The following is an 18,613-nucleotide window of genomic DNA, read 5'->3' as shown; positions in this document are numbered from 1 at the left end:
ACTTAAAAGTATTTTTCAATGGTCAGGGACAAAAATGTCCGCAGAACAAAAGGTCAGGGACCTATTTGTCCTTTTCTCTAATTTCTTTTCCTTCCATAACTTTTCTTGTTATAGAAATCTTGCCATTTACCTCTTCTGGAGTTATAAGTTACTGCATTTGCTTCAGGAAATGGGGCAGCGCCAACTGGGCGCGCTTCATGATTTCTTAAGAGTAACTCATTGTTGCGTTCAGCAACAAGAAAGTAAGAAATTAGCTCAGAATATTTTTAAATCCTTTTTCTCGATTGCTACTGCAGGAGCACATTCGAGGCATGGAAGGTTGAGAAAGTTTTTCTAACATATCGGGTTTGAGAAAGTATCACATGATTGTACCTTTCTTCAAGGTCTTTTCACAGATCTGCAGGATCTTTTAATGTGAGATATTCATTTTTCAATCCCTCGTCAAGATGACGACGAAGAAAAATCATGGCTTTGCCTTTATCCTTCAGGGATGCATTATTTTCAGCTTTAATGGTATCTCCAAGATCCATTGAATCAAGATGGATTTTAACATCATGATAAATAATTATTTCCAGATATATCAAGAGTATTAAATTCAAGATGAGAGACCTTCAACATAATAAAAATTTGTTACCTGGAGTCTTTCTAAAATTTCGTTAGAGCTTCATGCTGATAACGTGTTGTGAAACAACTAAATAAATAAGGAAGATGTAATTATAAAATAAAGTAAATAAGTATAAATAGAGGACTCTAGTACTACAATTACTATCTCAATATAATAAAGATGATTAATATTGATATTAATATTATATGTAAAGAGTAATAGAAAAGAGTATTTAAAATACTTATAAAATAAAAGAAGAGAAAGAATTGTAGTAGAAATATAAAGAGAAGAGTATTTGATTGCAACATAAAGAGAGAATTGATTTCTTATTACTTGCTTGTTTTATTTCAAACGTTGCTTCTACTATTTATACACATGAGAAGGTTTTGATTTCAACCTTCATTTATTTTAATTGTCTTGGAGAGAGGTTCCTTCAATATGGAGAAGATAAACCAACGTGGTCATCCACATACTTATCTTAACATAAAACATGTTTATATTAATTGTATATAAAAATCAAATCTAAAATGAAATAGGAGTAAATATTATTTTTTTTAAATATATGGTAAATATAATCTAAAATCTTACATATATCTTAAAGAAAGAGGTATATTGATATTGTTGGGTAGAAGATGAGAGGTGTATTGATATTGAGTTTGGTGTTCTTAGAGAGATTTGTGCTTTTTCTTTTTCCTACCATTTTTCTCTTTTTGGTTAGATAAAATGAACTCACTTGAAGTTCAAGCACAATGGGAAGTGAGGAAAGGTACACAGTTCAAACAGAAGCAACAAAAAGATAACCAACCAACCAGCCAACATTACAATTGATCCTATTTCTGAACTCCATATCCCTTAGTTTTGTGTACAATATCCAGCTGCAGGATGCAACATTTAATGCTTCATTACATGACCTTCCCACTCCACTTGACAATCCTGCTTTTTTCTAATCTAGAAGTTATGAACTTAAGATTCTGTTACAACCAAGCTACACGCATAAGTAGATCAAAATACAGTAGTTCAGATCATATTTACACCCTTGGGGAGTTTATTTTACACTACAATGTCAACTATCACTGTCACTATCACTAAGAGAAAATATTGAACCATTGATCTGAGATTTCTGTTCTATTAGATTTCTATCTTTAAGTTTACAAAAAAGTGTGGGACTATCCTTGATGGGAGAAACCCCAAGACTTTGAGAAGCGACAAGAAGACGCTTCCCAACTCTGGATTTTCTCTCTTTGGAAACCAAGTCAGCATGAAATGGAGCATGTTTTCTGGATCTTCTCCTTTTAGGCCCTGCTTTTTTGGAAACCGAGTCAACCTGAAATGCAGCATGGAGAACAGGTGGAGCTGTTTTGGGAGTTGCCGGCGCCGGAATATTGATTCGTCTCTTCAAACAACTCTGTGGTGTGGCTTTTGATTGAACTTCGATATCACTGTGAACAGCATTGGACGTAAAGTCTGCGTTTGGAGAACTGCTAATATTGTCAATCCCATTGAATCCCAGAAAGTATTTATTGATTATGGCTGACACTGATATCACTTGTGTTGGCATCTTACTGAGACTGCCTTGCATTGAGTTTGCACACAACACAGCCTGATTTTCAACTTTATTTTCTTCCTTCAAATATTGACTCTTCTCGGTGGTGCCGGTAGGTTTTTCGTCTTCTAGAGTTCCACCAGCTGCATTTTGCATGTAATTTTTGCGGAACCCTTCCGCTCTTTTTTCCTCACTATTGCATATAGCTTTTTTCTCACCATTTGAGGTCGTCAGGCCCTGGCGTTTGGAAAGAATGGCTATGCCAAAGGGTGAACATGGAATATGCGTACGCGTTAAATGCTGAATGTCCATGTGAAGAAACCATGTTCTCCTCATCTTGGGGAAAACATGCTTTATAGGCAGGGAATCTGGCAGGTAGTAGAAGCATGATTTCCGCTTAACCTAGCAGAATATGCAGTAATTTCTTGAGCACAAACTGCTTGTTGAACAAGTTCATAAACAAAGCATAGATACCTAAACATTAAGTACTTACCATTAATCCATTAACTTGGATTTCTCCTGTATCTGGTAAACATCCAAGGTGTACTCTCGCAAAGTCTCCTGAAGAACAATCGTCACATCAATCGTTTCTAATGTCAGAACAAATGAACTCTTAGTTAAACTGCATTTAATCAATAAAAGAAAGACTATAATACTCAAAGAACACTAGATTTCGAACATGCCATTTCAAACGGAATTTGCATCCCCAAGGAAGAATTCCAAACAATGCAGGAAAAACGAAGAACCGTGATGACATTATCATCGGTTAACTTCCACTAAAAATTTTGCAAAGACATTGCCAGGTGGTAGTGTTAATCTCCAAAATATATCTAACTTAATAATCATAGACTCGTGGATCCAACGATACACTCCTCCAGTATATGTTAATATTACTAATTAATAAAGCAATTAAAAGAACAATTTGATTTGACATACTGTCTCTAAACCTAAACTAAAAGAAGCAATTCAACCAACTTCCCTTCCAGCACAGTCCACACAAAATGCTGATAAAACCTTGAATGAGGATATAAACAAAGATTAGAACTAATAAAATAAAAAATTCAAATGGCTCTAACAAGGTACAAAATCTATGAGGAGAACATTCAGGGCACATGCAAAAGATTCACAACATAAAAGATTGACCAAACTTGTTTCCCTCTCACAATAATAAGTACATTAAAGTTACAACAAAGATATAAATTGAAATTTGAGGAATAATAAAACTAACAAAGAACTCATGACGGAAAAGAAAGAGAGATTGGATGATACTTTTGAGTGATGCGACTGTAACGTGTGGAAAGGCATTGAAAGCAATGCGAGTGCCGAAATTGGTGTCCACAAACACAGCAACTTCACCAGCTTCCATTGTTGGCATTCAATCTTTGTTCGGAGTAACGAAACAAAAAGAGAGCGTGACGAAAGATGAACAAGGCGGCAGCAGAAGCGTCTTTCTCAATTCCTCCTTTTGGGATCATCAATTCATCAACGCCTCCAAGGACCTATTGACAAAATATTTATATTTTGCTGCCAAAAACAAAAGTTAATTAAGGTGTTCATCAAAAAAGAAAAGAAAAATTAAAAAATATTCTAATTAAGGTATTAAAACTTAAAAGTGGAAGTTTTGTAATTTTTAAAGAGAGAGAGAGAGAGAACCAAATTTTCTATAATATTAAAGAAGTTCAAAATTTACCATTTTTTCTCTTTTGCGTCATCTCACATTAAAAATTAGTTACTAATTAATTATTCATATAAATATATATAAAATAACATATATAAATATAGATAAATCTATAATTGATTTTTAATGTGTATATAATATGTTAGAGAAAGTATAAAACACATTTTTCACAAGTGCCTTTAGAAAAAAAATACATAAACAGTGATATCTCTAACACACTATGGCCCAGTTTGAGTAACTAACTTAATTAAGTTCCTTTTGATAAAATAACTTAAACAATAAATGACTCTGTTAAAAGTAACTTATAAATAAGTTATTTTGTGTTTGGTTTTAACTCTAAAAGTGCTTATTTTAAGAAATGTAATGAAAAGTAGAAGTATTATGAGAGAAGTCATTTTTTTTAACTTCTCTATAAGCTCTAAAATAACTTCTTAGAAAGTTGTAATTTGGTTTTGAAAATTGCACCCGACATTAATACTACTACTTTTCATAAGTCAAAAGTTAAAAAAAGCTACTTCTAGAGTTTCCCAAACGGGCCCTATATACTTTTAGTCTTTGTGCCTTTTTTATAAAAAATGATACAAAATACATTAAATTAGTATCTTAAAACATAATATTTAGGGAGAAATACTAGAGAGTCAGCAACTTTTGTGATTTGTAGCCATCAAATAGCCATCAATGATAGTTTTAATGATGTAAAATATCATCCAATAGCTCACTCTTTTTTATTGGTTACATGCTGGCCAGAATTTAACAAAGTTGCTGCTCCCTAAACTTTTCCATATTTGTGTTCATACGTCATCTGCAAAGCATAATTTTATGTCTCTACATTCTTATCACAATTTTATGTCTACATTCCTATCACAAAGTTCTTTGCCTATAGACAAGGACAACCTAACAACAAATGTTACCATCACATGTATCCTTGAGAATTGAGACCTTTAGGTGTGATGGGATCATCTGGATTCAGATAATATGGACTTGGTGTATGCCTCATGAGTGCCTAATTCGAATCTGAGTGGGATCGTATAGTCCATCTTTCTCCAGCAAATCAACATATGCAAACAACTGTAAATACACCTTGTTAATTTTCAGCCATTGGTATTTACCCTTTCTAAAATAGATATATAGCAAAAGGATGCCAACATCATTGTTAAAAAGAAATTAAGCAGCATAGTGCGAGGAAGAAAAGGAAGCCCTTGAATCAGCTTATTAAAAAATGATAATAACTCACATGTAAAGAGAGAATTGGCAACAACTAACAATACATCCCCTATGTCCCATGCCATTGGATGCATAGGACTACAAATTACAAAATTCTAGGTTTAACAGCTAGTCGTTCAAAACATAAGAATCAAATAATCAAGGAAGGATCCTCTTTCGTCTGCGTGGAGTCTCTCGCTTCACATACATCTTCTCCATCTCGTTCAGTGGCCGAGTTGAGCCATCAGGCATGCTAGCAAATTTCCAGCCACCACCACCTCCACGCTTCCCGCGGGGTCCCATTTTCTCTACAGTAAAAGTCCATCCATCTGAAGGGCGTCTTCGACTATATCTGTGGCACCTCACCTCTCCAGCCATCTGAACACCACCAAAATCCCATTATTCAGTGAAGATTGAAATGTAGTCCCATTATTTATCATGTGTAATCGCAGAACAACAACAAATGTTGATAAGAGTGAAAAAGTGGAATATGAATTCAAATAACTATCACCGAGACCTATCTCTGTTCGCTTACTCCCTCTCCAGTCTCCTTTAATACTCTCATTTAATACGGGTATAATTGGGGGGAAGTGTAATCTAGATTTCTTAAAAGAACAATTATTTGTAAAAAAGAGAAAACAATAAAAACAATAACATATCGTTTTCTGTTTTCATTTTCTCTTTACAAAAACACCGAAAATAAAAAACCTTGAAAATAAAAACACAAACCAAACATGCCCTAAAAAGTCATATGTGAAAAGTTATTTGAAAATAGAGGTAATACTAAGTTTACTATAGATCAACTGATCAATAGTTAGCATCAACAGCAAATAAAATGGTTGTCATAAACAAGTCCCATCAAAGTCACAATGTGGATATTAGATTTTGCCATTCATTCAGCAGAAATAAAATAGGACAAAACTGGATTCTATTATTCCACAATATAAGGCCTATTGATATCTGGAAAGTATATACCCTTATGATTATCATATTAGGACATAAAATAATGGCCAAGTGAGCTTACTTTCTTTTTGTTGAAGTTCATCTTCTCAACAAATTCTCGATAGAGCATTTCATCTTCCTTTTTGGAGATTTCATAATGAACTTCATCCAAATCCTTGGTAATGCCATCCCATCCCTCAGGCATGACCTTGAAGTCAGGTTTGTAAGGAAGGGATGCAACATGGAACTCCCTATCATGGGAATTAAAGAACCTGCAAGAACAATGATTATAGCAAACAAATCAACAATAATCGAGATTTAAGAAAAAAGCTCCACTGTTCTTCTACAATTACTACATTGCCTTAACACAAATACACAATACTCCCTTAATTCCAAATTTAACTTAAAAGTTCAAAATCACACCATGTATTCAAACATAAAAAAGGTAATCATATTCTGCTACACATAGAAGCCAGAACAGGAATAATTAAGATAAAAGCTAATATCAAAGTGGTGCTTTACAATCCTAGACTACCTACAGCCATCAAATACTACTAAAATTGACATCAGGATGTGTAGCATCATGTAATTCACTCAAGTAAATCCAATTGAAGAAAACTTGAAAGTTGAAACCAATCCAAAAAGTGATAGTCCACCATAATGCTGCTCAATGTAGCTAGACTGCTACAGAAGCAAAGGAAAGCCGCACAGTTTAGCAAATCATCACTAAAGTAAATCAGAAGACACATCATTAGACATGTACAATTCTTAACAACAAAGTTTCAAGCAGTGAACAAAAAGAAACCAATCTGATACAAGTTTTAAGTTATCATATCTTGTAACAACTCCATTTTCAAACAATTCTAAAAGCAGCAGTTATCAATTTAGATCAGCCACTTCTCTAATGATAAACAAAAATTGAAAACCACCAAGGACAAAATTAAGGTTTCCAATGCAACAAAGCAAATGATCAGTTTTTACAAAACAAATTACCAATAGTTTCTCCACTAGTTATGGTTGGCTACATGGATCAAAGAGCTACTATATTTTTTAATATAAATTACACTCACTTCTCCTAATGTTTGTTTAAATTAACATCGAACTTCCTCTAGTTGTCCAACATGCACTATCCTTCAATAATTTACTCTTTTTTCTGGAATACCAAAATGTCCCTGGCATAATCCCCACCCTCTCTCTCACCATCTCCTCTACTACCAGACAAAACCACCATCCAACCCTCTTCTCCCATCACAAACCCTTGCGGAAATGATCAAGAGCATAGTGGTAAGGGAAAGGGGAATTGACATTATTGTTGGTGGGATCTTGATCATTGATCACTAATTGTAGGGTGCATTTCAAAATAGCAGATTTCAAAATCAATCGATAGATCCCTCAGAAAGCCAAGTATCAACATAGGAGGGAGCACGGCTTCAAAAATCGAAAAAGGGTTCCTCAACCCCATTGCAAACAAGTTGTGCAGAGGGAGCCCCCATGTTTGTTTTTATTACAATTCTGTTACGCATTACAACAAGGTAACAGTTTATGCCGTGCTTCCTCCTTCGGATTACTAAAGTTATCCTCACAGGGAAAAATCCACCAACCAACAAACCAAAAAAATGGTAGAGCTCTTACTGCTTAGATATTTGAAAATTAAAACATTGCCTTTGAACCATAATGTGTGTTTCAGAATCAATGGATAGATCCCTCAGAAAGCCAAGTATCAAAATAGGAGGGGGCACAGCTTCAAAATCGAAAACAGGTTCCTCAACCCCTTTACAAACAAGTTGCGCAGAGGGAGCCCCAATGTTTGTTTCGATTCTGATTCCAGTACTCATTACAACAAAGTAAACGCTGTGCTTCCACCTTCAGATTACTAAAATTTTCCTCATAGGGAAAAATCCACCTACCGTGGAACCAAAAAGAAATGGTAGGGTTGTTAATGCTTAAATATTTGAAATGGCAACCCTTTGATCTGTTGTGTGTTGCTTTGAATTGGAAAGTGCAAAATATGCAAAACCATGGAGACTGAGAACAAAGAAATCTTTGTGCGAACACTTTTTTTTCTATTAATTACAAATGTAACACATCCACATAAGATATATTTTCTTTCCAAATAATCAATCTGCTTAAGGGTAAGGCAGAACTCAACGATGTTTCTTCACAATCTTTAATGCATTCTTTTTTTTTTTTACATAGATGCTACCTGAGCATCACTCTAGTGTATCAATTTAATACATTTAACATTCACAATGCATCCTTTCTTGATCATACATTCTTTATTCATCACAATACCATTATCAAATGTATCAACAGCATATGAAAATCACCAAACAAGCATATCAACCAAGTAAAACACACAGGAACTCACTCGGGAAAGGAATCGAGCAGTTGCTCAACAGAGTCATCAAGGGGCTTGCCAAGCTTCTTCTCCTCCTCCTCCTCAAGTTCCTTGAGCCAAAGGATAGCATGGACCCTCTGCCTCATGACCCTGTAATCTTTAGCAAGCTTCTCTACAGTGTAAACCTCAGGATTTTGCTTATGCAACCGGTACATTTCAGCCTTCTCGGAATCTTTGAGGTAGGATCCCCTGGCACCAGGCTCCTGGACCTGTTTGAGGAGAGCGGCAGTCTCCATCATCCTGTCCTTCCACCCATCCAAGAAAACCTTGCTTTTCCTGTTCTCAGAATCCAGCTCCCTATCAAAGTCATCGATTTCCTGCATATCGGAGAGGGTTTTTGATTGTTCATCGGAGAGTGAGGGAACGGACGTGGTGGGAGGGGCGGTGGATTCTCCGTTGAAGTGGTCCTTGGTGATGCCGGTGGACCAAGTGGTGGTGGAGGAGGGGGAGTCCCAGCCTAGGTCATCGTTGTCGAAGGGGTTGCCCCCGGATGATAAGGTTCTGGAAGGGAGGGATCGAATGCGACGGGTTTCGTGGTTGATGAGGAGGTCGGAGGCGGAGGCAGTTCGTCTGGCGGCAGAAATGAGGCGGTGAAGGGTTTGCATTGTGACGGCCAACAGGAAAGAAAAAGAATGAGTGAAAGAAGCAAAATAGGCTGTAGACTGGGCCTGTGCCTTGTGGGGGAGAGGGGAGAAATGTTAGGGGTTTAGCAGGTGTGCCATATGGTGAAATTTATCAAAACAACTACAATCATCATTTATCACAAAAAAAAAAAAAAAAAAAAAAAAAAACTACAATCATCATTCAAAGTTCAAACATATAAATATGATTAACCAGTAACATTTTACATTGTAATAAGGGCAATGTACTCAAATAAATAAAAGGAGAGAAAGCTTTACCAGATTGTAACAATTAAAAAAGGATATGCAGGTAAAGCTTTTTTTCCTTTTATTTATTTGAGTAGATTGTCCTTATAATAATGTTATACAACCAAAGTTAATTACCCAACCAAATCCAACAAATTGATAAAAAATTTGAGGGTCCATATTGTTTGGATTATTAAATAGTTTTAATAATAAAATATATTTTTTATTTTCTTTTAATAATTACTAATAGTTTTTATTTAATTTTATTTACAAATTAATTTTTATTTATTATTTAATTTTAAAATTTATTTTTATTTTTTAATTATTATTTTATTATTCATCATTTATGTTTATTAACAATTAAAAATAACAACAAAATAGATCTTTCATTAATAGTTAGAAAAATCGTATTTGTTGTTAATTCAATCGATTTATTTAACACCAATTAATTGATAATGATAAGAAACAGGTGGTATCAAAAAATCAATTGGAAATATAATACAATTGATTGAACTGCGCACTAAAATATGAGGTTTTTTTGTCTTCAATCGATTGGAAGTGCAACATGACGACAAAATTCAATCGATTAGAAGCATACCACAATCAATTGAATTACGCTCTAGAATATGAATTTTTTCGTATTCAATCAATTGGAAATATAACACAATCGATTGAATTTTATACGAAAATATAGGTATACTTCTTCAGTTATTTTTCAATGACTTTTTAAATAGATATTTTCTGTTTTTGGTTCTAAAATTTTTCTCTAGTTTCGTGCACTAAATAAATATCTTGGTTTAAAAAGAAAACATATTTTTATTATGTAGTAATGTCATTTCCACTTATTATTTCAACAATTATGTCATACAAATATGCCAATGAGTTATATCTTAAATGGCATAGTCTTTCCATACTCATCTAAAAATTCGTAGGTTCGAGTCTCTCTATCTTTAATAAAAAAAAAACTATGTCATACAAATAATTGCTAATTAATGACAGTTTAAAAAATCAAAATTACTAATTAATAACAAGTAGACTAAAATACTAAAAAGTTATAATCTTTTATTAGAATTTTGTAATCAAGTAAGGCATATATTTTGGTTCTTAATTAGTTTTTAGATTAAAAAAAATGAGTTTCAACACTGATTGTTTAATTATACATGAGCAATTTTAAATACAGTATAGTGAATCAAGTTAGTTAATATACATTAGTTAATTTTTTTAATTCTAACAATTCTCAAATTTTAGAGTTAATGATTTATGATTCATTGTCTATACTCTATAATTTAAAATAAATAAAATAATTTTAATTATTGTTCATAGAATTATATAATTTCATGCATAAACCTAGCCACTCCTATACAATAATTACTTAATTAGTAGATTTTTTCCCTTTTACTGTATGCAATTTATATATACATGGGATCATTTTCTGAAAGAAAATTATGTGCGTGCTACACTTACTATTCGATCTCTACATCAAAGTAGAGTTGGTTATTCACATTAATATTAGGGCCCTTAATATTATATAAGTTAGAGGTGACGAGGCATTATGACACCTAAAACTTAAAAGTACGTACATAATATTTGAAGAATAATGATATATCTAGGAGCCTATAAAAAAAAGATGACCGAACAAATAATCGCATCATACTCGAAACGTTGAAAATATAAAACATTGATAAACAGAAACCAACAAGACACACACACACACACACACATGCAATCTCTCATACTCTGAAACACTTTTAAAACTTTCGTTGCAATCTTTGTATTTCAAATAATCATCCTTTGTATTTTCTTTAAATTTCTGAATTGCAATTCAAATTCATATTACTCGATCATATTGTGAGTATTAATATTTAACTCATCATTAGTTTATTAGATGTTATTATATTATTGATAGTGCTCTTGTTCAATTTATATCTTGTTAATTTAAATGTTTATATTATTAATAAGATATTAATAATAGTTGGTATCAGAACCAAGTGAAGCTTGGTTCTGGTATCTTCTCATGAGGCCACCATTTAAACATGTTGCCAAGACACTACATCACATCTGGAAAACAGCAGCAGTTATGTAGTCGATTCGCAACGGTGTTTAAACGCTGCAGAATGGATAGCAGCGGTTGATAACCCGCTGGGAGATAGCGTGCGGCTAAACCTTTAGCAGCGGTTAATAGTAACCGCTGGTATAACCGCTGTTAAATGGTATTTGTGGCGACATAATTTGCGGTGGTTCTAACCGCTACTAAAACGTGAATAGGGCTGCTTGTAGATGGCAGCGGTTGTTAACTGCTGCAAAATGCTATTTGTTGAAAAGCTGTGTTAAAATATAGCGACGAATTTGTAACCACTGCCAAATGTAGAGTTATAGTTTTTTTTTAAAAAAAAATCCGAATTTATAATAATATATTCCAATTCTTTAATTCTTTATACGTTCTTCCACTAAGTTGCTTTAATTTATTAAAACAACCAACAACCAATCAAAGTAAAATACACAAAACAGAACAAAAATATATGCAAAAGTCAATAATTATAATAGTAATTTGAATTCAGTGCATCGATGTTTGTAAACTACAAATAAATATCTTAAAAGTTATTAGGACAGTGAACAGTTAAAAAGTATTTAGATTCCAAGATTTATCATTCAGATCATTAGTGCCAGCACGTCATCTTGTATGGAATGAGGTCGGTGCACTTCCCAAAGAATACAGATCTGCAGCTATTTTAGATGGCAAATTACCTCTTTGTTGTCGGATTATGCATCTTAACAAATTTCCCATTGTCTGTCTTTTTGCCTTCTCCTCTGCTGCCTCTGCCTCCATTCTCTATCTCTTTGCCTTTTCCTCTGTTGCCGCTGCCTTGAGTTCTACTGCCTCCACCTTAAGTTTTACAATTTCCATCTGATACTCCTCAATTTGCACACCAGAGTCAGACTGCTGTGGAATATTATGAAAATACTGAGTGGGACATGGACCGAAACCTAGTCCAAGAACTCGTCCTGGGTGCTCATTTCCAAGCACTTGTGCAAGGGAATCATTCTGTGAAAGCTCCTTGTTAGAGGCGTCCTAGCCCTCAATATGTTCAATTGCTTCCTGCAGACATGTGAGATTCAGATTTACACTAATTTAAATTCAATGGTATTAATTCAAAAAGAAATTTGAAAAATTAAAGAACATGATTTACCCCAACAATACGCGCATCTTCATTCATAAACGAACCATCCTTTTTTTTTTTATGACTCATGGTCCATGTCTCTCCTCTACCAATAGGCCTTCCCTATTATTGCTCCTATAACATTCATCAAGAAACAATCATATAACAAACAACACTATATTACCAAAAACAAGTCAAAATTCTGAAACTGAATTTAAATTGATTACTTCTTCGTGTCTCTTTCTTGCCATTGTTTTAGAACCTCCAGTATGTGCGTACAGTTGCTTTAAACGATTTATGGCATTTTTTCTACACTTCTCCTACGAACAAAAAGACAAACATAAATGTTAACAAGATAAATTAATACAATGTTAATGGTCTATAACATAGCCATGTACAATTTGAGGAAAAACAAAAAAGCATAAGGTGAAGATATTTTAGGTAGAAGTTTTTTCACTATCACAATAAATTCAGCATATTTAGTAGTAATTCATGATGGTTTAAAATCGAATACAATGAAATACCAACTCAATATTTGTCACCTGTGTGTCCTCCTTCAACTGATATTCAAGAAACCATTTCCAGTGATTTGCATTTATTCCTGATGGCTTATGCTTGACATTTTCCTCAGAAGTAAGTTCTTTGTCATAAACCTTATGGAACAAAAGATTTTTTGCGTTCCTCCAGTATCTTCCTATTCTTTGTATAATTCCCCGCTTTATTCTTCCTCTTCCATCGTCCTCATAGTGAAAGACTCGCTACAAATAGTTTAGATCATAAGATAACATAATGTGTATGATAAAGATTTTCTATCAGTGCTTTCAAACCATCATTGTAACCACTTAACTTTAACTCCACATCCATACTACATCACAGAACTTTATACACGAGTGATCAAATCAACACACAAGCAAATAGATCGAGAGCTTTCCACCATGAAAACTTTATCCAAAGGGCTAAGTTCAAAGAGCAAGTTTCACAACCAATATAACCATATAAAGAGCAAGAATCACAACCAATATAAGCATGCCTAATCACATAAGGCCACATAACTTAGTCCACATAAAGATTAACAAGAGATTATCATACAAACAAAAAATCACAGTAGGTGGACCTTGATCATGAACTTCAAGAATAAAGAGACCCTTGACAAAGATGGCTTAATATTGAGTATTTGTTTTTCAGTAATCAAAGTTAGCTGGGAACAAACGCATGAAAGCCACTCTTATCTTCTATATTCCCTTCTAACATACACCTTATTAGTAATAGGATCAAATCAAATCTTGATGGACCGCTCACCTGATCATACATGCCACAAAAATTTTTAATAATGATAATAGAAATATCACCTTCAAGATATGAGAAGAATCCCCCTTGCTGACCAGCTTAGTAGTGACCAAGTATATATCACTTCATTAAATAATGGTATTAGTTACTAATACAATCTGTTAAAACTTTTTGGTAAAGGAACCCATCAAATCCTATTAAAGGAATCAAGTTGAATCTCTTCTACAATAGCTTTCTACAGCCAGGGACAAAAATAACAAAGTTGAAAGGTGAAGGGCTTTTTGGTCGGGAGGGTTGAGGAGGAGCGGACTAAAATTTAACAGAAAGAAAATATATAATAATTAACCACCTGAAACAGACTTACATATTATTAGAAGATACATCATTAGACATGAACACTTTTCGGCAACAAAATTCAAAGCATTGAACAAAAAGAAACCCAACATGCACTATCCTTCTCTAATTTACCAGACAAAAACAGAAAAATAGAAAAACAAAGAAATCCACCTACTGACGGAGAATAGCAAAACAGAAAAACAGCATAACCAGAGCTAGTCAATAATCAAATAATCTCTCAATAAAAAACTAAAACCACAAAACATTCAAATTTTCAAAGTTAAGAGGGTAACGAATTTCATTTGTGTAAATGTGTTCTATATTTATTTTCTTCTGACATTTTGATTTAACCAAAATGAATAAATAATAACTAGTCACTCTTTAATTGTTTACTATAAAAGCAGCTTTCACAATATCATGAGGTTTATAAGTTTTATTATTATTATTGTTATTATTATTATTATTATAATTTTAGTTACATTGTTATACACGAGGGACCGGATGATTTGGAACTAAGCTATATAATAACGTAGTATAATTTACACTAAACAAAAAAGTCCTTATATATATATATATATATATATATATATATATATATATATATATATATATATATATATATATATATATATATATATATATTCTCTAAGAATTTGTATTGTCGATATCATGTGTGTGCGTCTTAATCTTTTCCTTGTACTGTTCATATAAGAGAAAAAAAAGAAGAAGCATTTTACACTTGAAAAACGGTTGAACGACCCAAAAATACTTCAAGCATTGGTAACGCCTTACTTTATCAACAAACTTAAAAATTACCTTAACCTGGTCAAACGCATACTCCTTGAAAGCCTTGTTCATTGTCTTCCAACTAGTTTCACAAATTGGTAACTGTTGAAAATCAGCCCCCAAAGTCCCCAAGAACCCGCTCAATAGGCCCGTGACGAACGAATTTCTGTTTAGTAAAGAATTTTTATAAAAATAATCGCGTTGTAAGTATAGCTTCTAAACCAACAGAGAATCCTTTCGTACAAAAATTTGGTTGTCACAAGTAACAAAACCCAATAAAATTTATAACCGAAGTATTTAAACCTCGGGTCGTCTTCTCAAGGAATTGCAGGGAGATATGATTTATTATTGGTTGTGTAAAACAGTATATTTTTTGGTTTTTGAAATAGGGAACAAGTAATTTAAATAACAAAAAAAATAAATTAATAATTAATAAAATTTCTTGGCAATGTATGAGAAATTGAAGTCCTATCCTAGTTATCCTTATCAATTATGACGAGAATTGGATTCTGCTCCCACTTTGTTAACCTCTAACTATGAAGGTAAGTTAAGTGGATGAATCAATTTAATTCCTCAGGTCCTAGTCAATTCCTAAGAAAAGACTAGAGTTATTGGAATTCAAATCAATCAGCAAAGAATTCCAATTTTCAATCAACAAGGAGTTTGATAACTCAAGTGTCTCTAATTTATCAATTCATCAATTAAAACCAAGAATATAAAAAGCTAAATAAAAATCATAAATCTAAAATACCTCAAATTGCATTAATAAAAGAAATCAAATCTAACATAGAAATTCATAAATTAAATTAGAAAAATAAATAAAAGGAACATTGAACCTGAAATTGAGAAATAACCATAAACTGAGAGGAATCCTAATTCTAAAAATCTAAATCCTAAATCCTAAGAGAGAGGAGAGAGCCTCTCTCTCTAAAACTACATCTAAATCCTAATAATTGTGTATATTAAAGCTTTTTTTATGAATGAATAGATTATCCCACTTTATAGCCTCTAATTTATATTTTCTGGGCCGAAAACTGGGTCAGAAACAGTCAAGAATTCGCTGGTTGCGAATTCAAACACGCTGATTTTCACAGATGCGACGCGTCTGCATGATACACGCGTTCGCGTCACTTATCCTCAGGCAAACTATGGCAAATTATATATTATTTCGAAGCCCCGGATGTTATCTTTCCAACGCAACTGGAACCGCCTCATTTGGACCTCTGTAGCTCAAGTTATGATCGATTTAGTGCGAGAGGGTCAGGCTGACAGTTTTGCAGTTCCTTCAATTTCTTGTATTCCTTCCACTTTTGCATGCTTTCTTTCCATTCTCTGAGTCATTCCTGCCCTGTAATCTCTGAAATCACTTAACACACATATCAAGACATCGAATGGTGATAAGAGGAAATTAATTTTTGGTAATTTAAAGGCTTGGAAAGCAAGTTTCCAATTATAGAACAAAATTAGGAAGGAAAATATAAAACCATGCAATTTATATGAATAAGTGAGTAAAGAATTGATATAAACCACTCAATTGAGCATAAAATAAACCATAAAATAGTGGTTTATCAATATTCCCACACTTAAACATTAGCATGTCCTCATGCTAAGCTCAAGAGAAGCTATAAAGGAGTGAAGAGGAATGGTAAAATGTATGAAATACAACCTTTGTATATGAATGCAACTATATATGCTAAGATGTTTCTATCTACTTGGTTAAAAATAAACAAGTTTTCCAAGACAAATATAAATCAAATTCCACTAATTCAAATCATACAATAAAAGACAAGTAAACTTGTAAGAAGACAGCTCATGAAAGCAGGGAACATAGAATCAAGCATTGAACCCTCACTGATAGTGTATATCACTCTAATCACTCTAGTGTATAGGGTAATCACTCTATTCTTCTCTAATCATGCTTTCTAAACCTTATTCTTCACCTAACCAATCAACAATATTTAATGTACCAATGCAAACATCATGAGGTCTTTTCAAGGTTGTAATGGGGCTAAGGTAAGAGTGAGGATATATGTATGGCCAAGTGAGCTATAATATGAATCTTTAACTAACCTAAGCTCTCACCTATACACACACTCTATATACTTTTAAATTCATGCCTAGCTACCCAAAATTCCCACTTTTGCATTACATACTCATGCATCAACCTTTCTTTTAATTTTTACCACATATGCATTGATCTTGGAGCTTAACTTAACTTAAAATTGGGGTAATTTTGTTCCCTTATTTATTTACTTATTTATTGAATATTTTTGGATTTTTTCTTTTTTTTTTTGGATTTTTTTTGAAACATAAGCATATATCAATGCACATGGTGTTTTGGTTTAATTTGATTTCACATGAGCATGCTCCCAAATTCCTGATTATTTTATTACTTTAATCCTTTCCTATCAACCCATGTTCCCACATTTCTCCACACTTGGTGAATACACAATTTCTATCTTAAGCTAACCAAAGATTCAATTGGGATATTTAATTGTTTAACCGCTTAAGGCTAGTAATGTGATAAAATATAGAATAAATGGGATTAAAAGGCTCAAAGTGGCTAACAAGGGTGACATAAAAAGGGTAGGCTTATTTGGGAAAAGTGAGCTAAAACAAGTAATGGCCTCAATCATATGCAAGCATGTAAATACATTAAGCATTGGACATATAGGATGAAACAAAATAAAGATTACAATCATAAAGAAGTGAACACACAAGAATAAAATATTTATTAAATAATGCAACCATGTAATTAAGCTCAAAATCTCACGGGTTGTGTGTTCTTAGCTTTTTAAACTATATTCCAAATACAACTTCAAACAAGTTTTAACAGAAAAAATTTTTCAATTTAAATTAGTGAAATACTATAAAAATTTCTTGAAAAAGAAAATATTACTTCAACCAAGTAGGAACTAAATGCGTAAAATCAAGAAAACATATAATCAAATATGCAGATGCAACAATGAACTAATAAAGAAAATAAGACATTGGTGTTGAGAAGAAAATAACTAACCCATGGAGATCGGTATCGACCTCCCCACACTTAAAGGTTGCACCGTCCTCGGTGCATGCTGAGATGTACAAGTGGATGGGTTGCTACAGCTGACACTTGTAGATAGAGGCGCCTTAGCTGGAGGTCTCTTGGTTCCTCTCCGTGCCGGTATCTTATCAATAGCCTTCTATTTTCCTTTCTTGGTACCCATGCCTAAGGAAGAAGAAAAAGAAAGAGTGTGAAATATAGAAAACTAAGACCGGAAGGGAGAAAATTCCAAGTGATAAGGAATGCCAAAGGAAAGATGATAGCCCAACTACATGGTAGCTACAACATGTAGGGAAGACAACAATAAAGATAAAAAAGGGCAATTCAAAATAATTAGATGCAAGAGGGTAAAAACATGCAAATAATAGGCATGAGAAGCATAGCTCAAGCATCAAGTAATAAATATGCCAAATTAAAGAGCATGTGTAATGATGACAATTGTGAATGATAATCCCAAATACATGTGGAGCACAAGTGTTGTGAAAAAGAGGTATGCAAGTGAAAGAGTAAAATAAAATAAGATTCAAAATGCCATAAAAACTTTTTCACAAACACTTAGTGTGCAAGTTAAAATAGGGATGAAAATAATGTAATCCAAATGTATATGAGAGCTATAAGTAAATGTCAATTGTCAAATCTCTCCTCAGAATAGCCACATGCTCAAATAAAATAAGGTACTATCCAAATAAAACTCTAACACCAACATAAAAATGCATGAAAAAGAATTGAAAAAGAAACCAAAAGGAGTTAAGCTAAGATAAAATTGAGA

At 33.2% G+C, this 18,613-nt stretch overlaps 3 protein-coding genes across 3 annotated transcripts; all 3 read right to left on the bottom strand.

Moving 5' to 3' along the window:
- Window positions 1-1,401: 1,401 nt before the first annotated feature.
- Window positions 1,402-4,893, bottom strand: LOC107639115 (uncharacterized). Its single transcript, XM_016342537.3, has 4 exons — window positions 4,765-4,893; window positions 3,417-3,671; window positions 2,641-2,708; window positions 1,402-2,549 (listed from the first exon to the last, which is right to left on the bottom strand). Exons 2-4 carry the CDS (start codon window positions 3,520-3,522, stop codon window positions 1,668-1,670), a joined length of 1,056 nt encoding a protein of 351 aa, XP_016198023.1. The 5' UTR covers window positions 3,523-3,671; window positions 4,765-4,893; the 3' UTR covers window positions 1,402-1,667.
- A 36-nt stretch (window positions 4,894-4,929) lies between these two features.
- On the bottom strand, window positions 4,930-9,085 carry GCD1 (ribosomal protein L20). Its single transcript, XM_016342539.2, has 3 exons — window positions 8,339-9,085; window positions 6,053-6,242; window positions 4,930-5,406 (listed from the first exon to the last, which is right to left on the bottom strand). The coding sequence occupies exons 1-3, from the start codon at window positions 8,971-8,973 to the stop codon at window positions 5,188-5,190; spliced, it is 1,044 nt and encodes a 347-aa protein (XP_016198025.1). The 5' UTR covers window positions 8,974-9,085; the 3' UTR covers window positions 4,930-5,187.
- Window positions 9,086-12,064: 2,979 nt separating this feature from the next.
- On the bottom strand, window positions 12,065-14,873 carry LOC148566896 (uncharacterized). The gene is made up of 4 exons (XM_088484477.1): window positions 14,832-14,873; window positions 12,917-13,150; window positions 12,620-12,712; window positions 12,065-12,304 (listed from the first exon to the last, which is right to left on the bottom strand). The coding sequence occupies exons 1-4, from the start codon at window positions 14,871-14,873 to the stop codon at window positions 12,065-12,067; spliced, it is 609 nt and encodes a 202-aa protein (XP_088340603.1).
- Window positions 14,874-18,613: the final 3,740 nt, after the last annotated feature.

This window comes from Arachis ipaensis, chromosome B4 (genome assembly GCF_059453495.1).
Source record: "Arachis ipaensis isolate K30076 ecotype BB chromosome B4, ASM5945349v1, whole genome shotgun sequence".
In the NCBI taxonomy this organism is placed as follows: Eukaryota; Viridiplantae; Streptophyta; class Magnoliopsida; order Fabales; family Fabaceae; genus Arachis; species Arachis ipaensis.
Note: the sequence above shows the minus strand (reverse complement) of the source record. Positions and strands in the feature narration are given on the sequence as shown.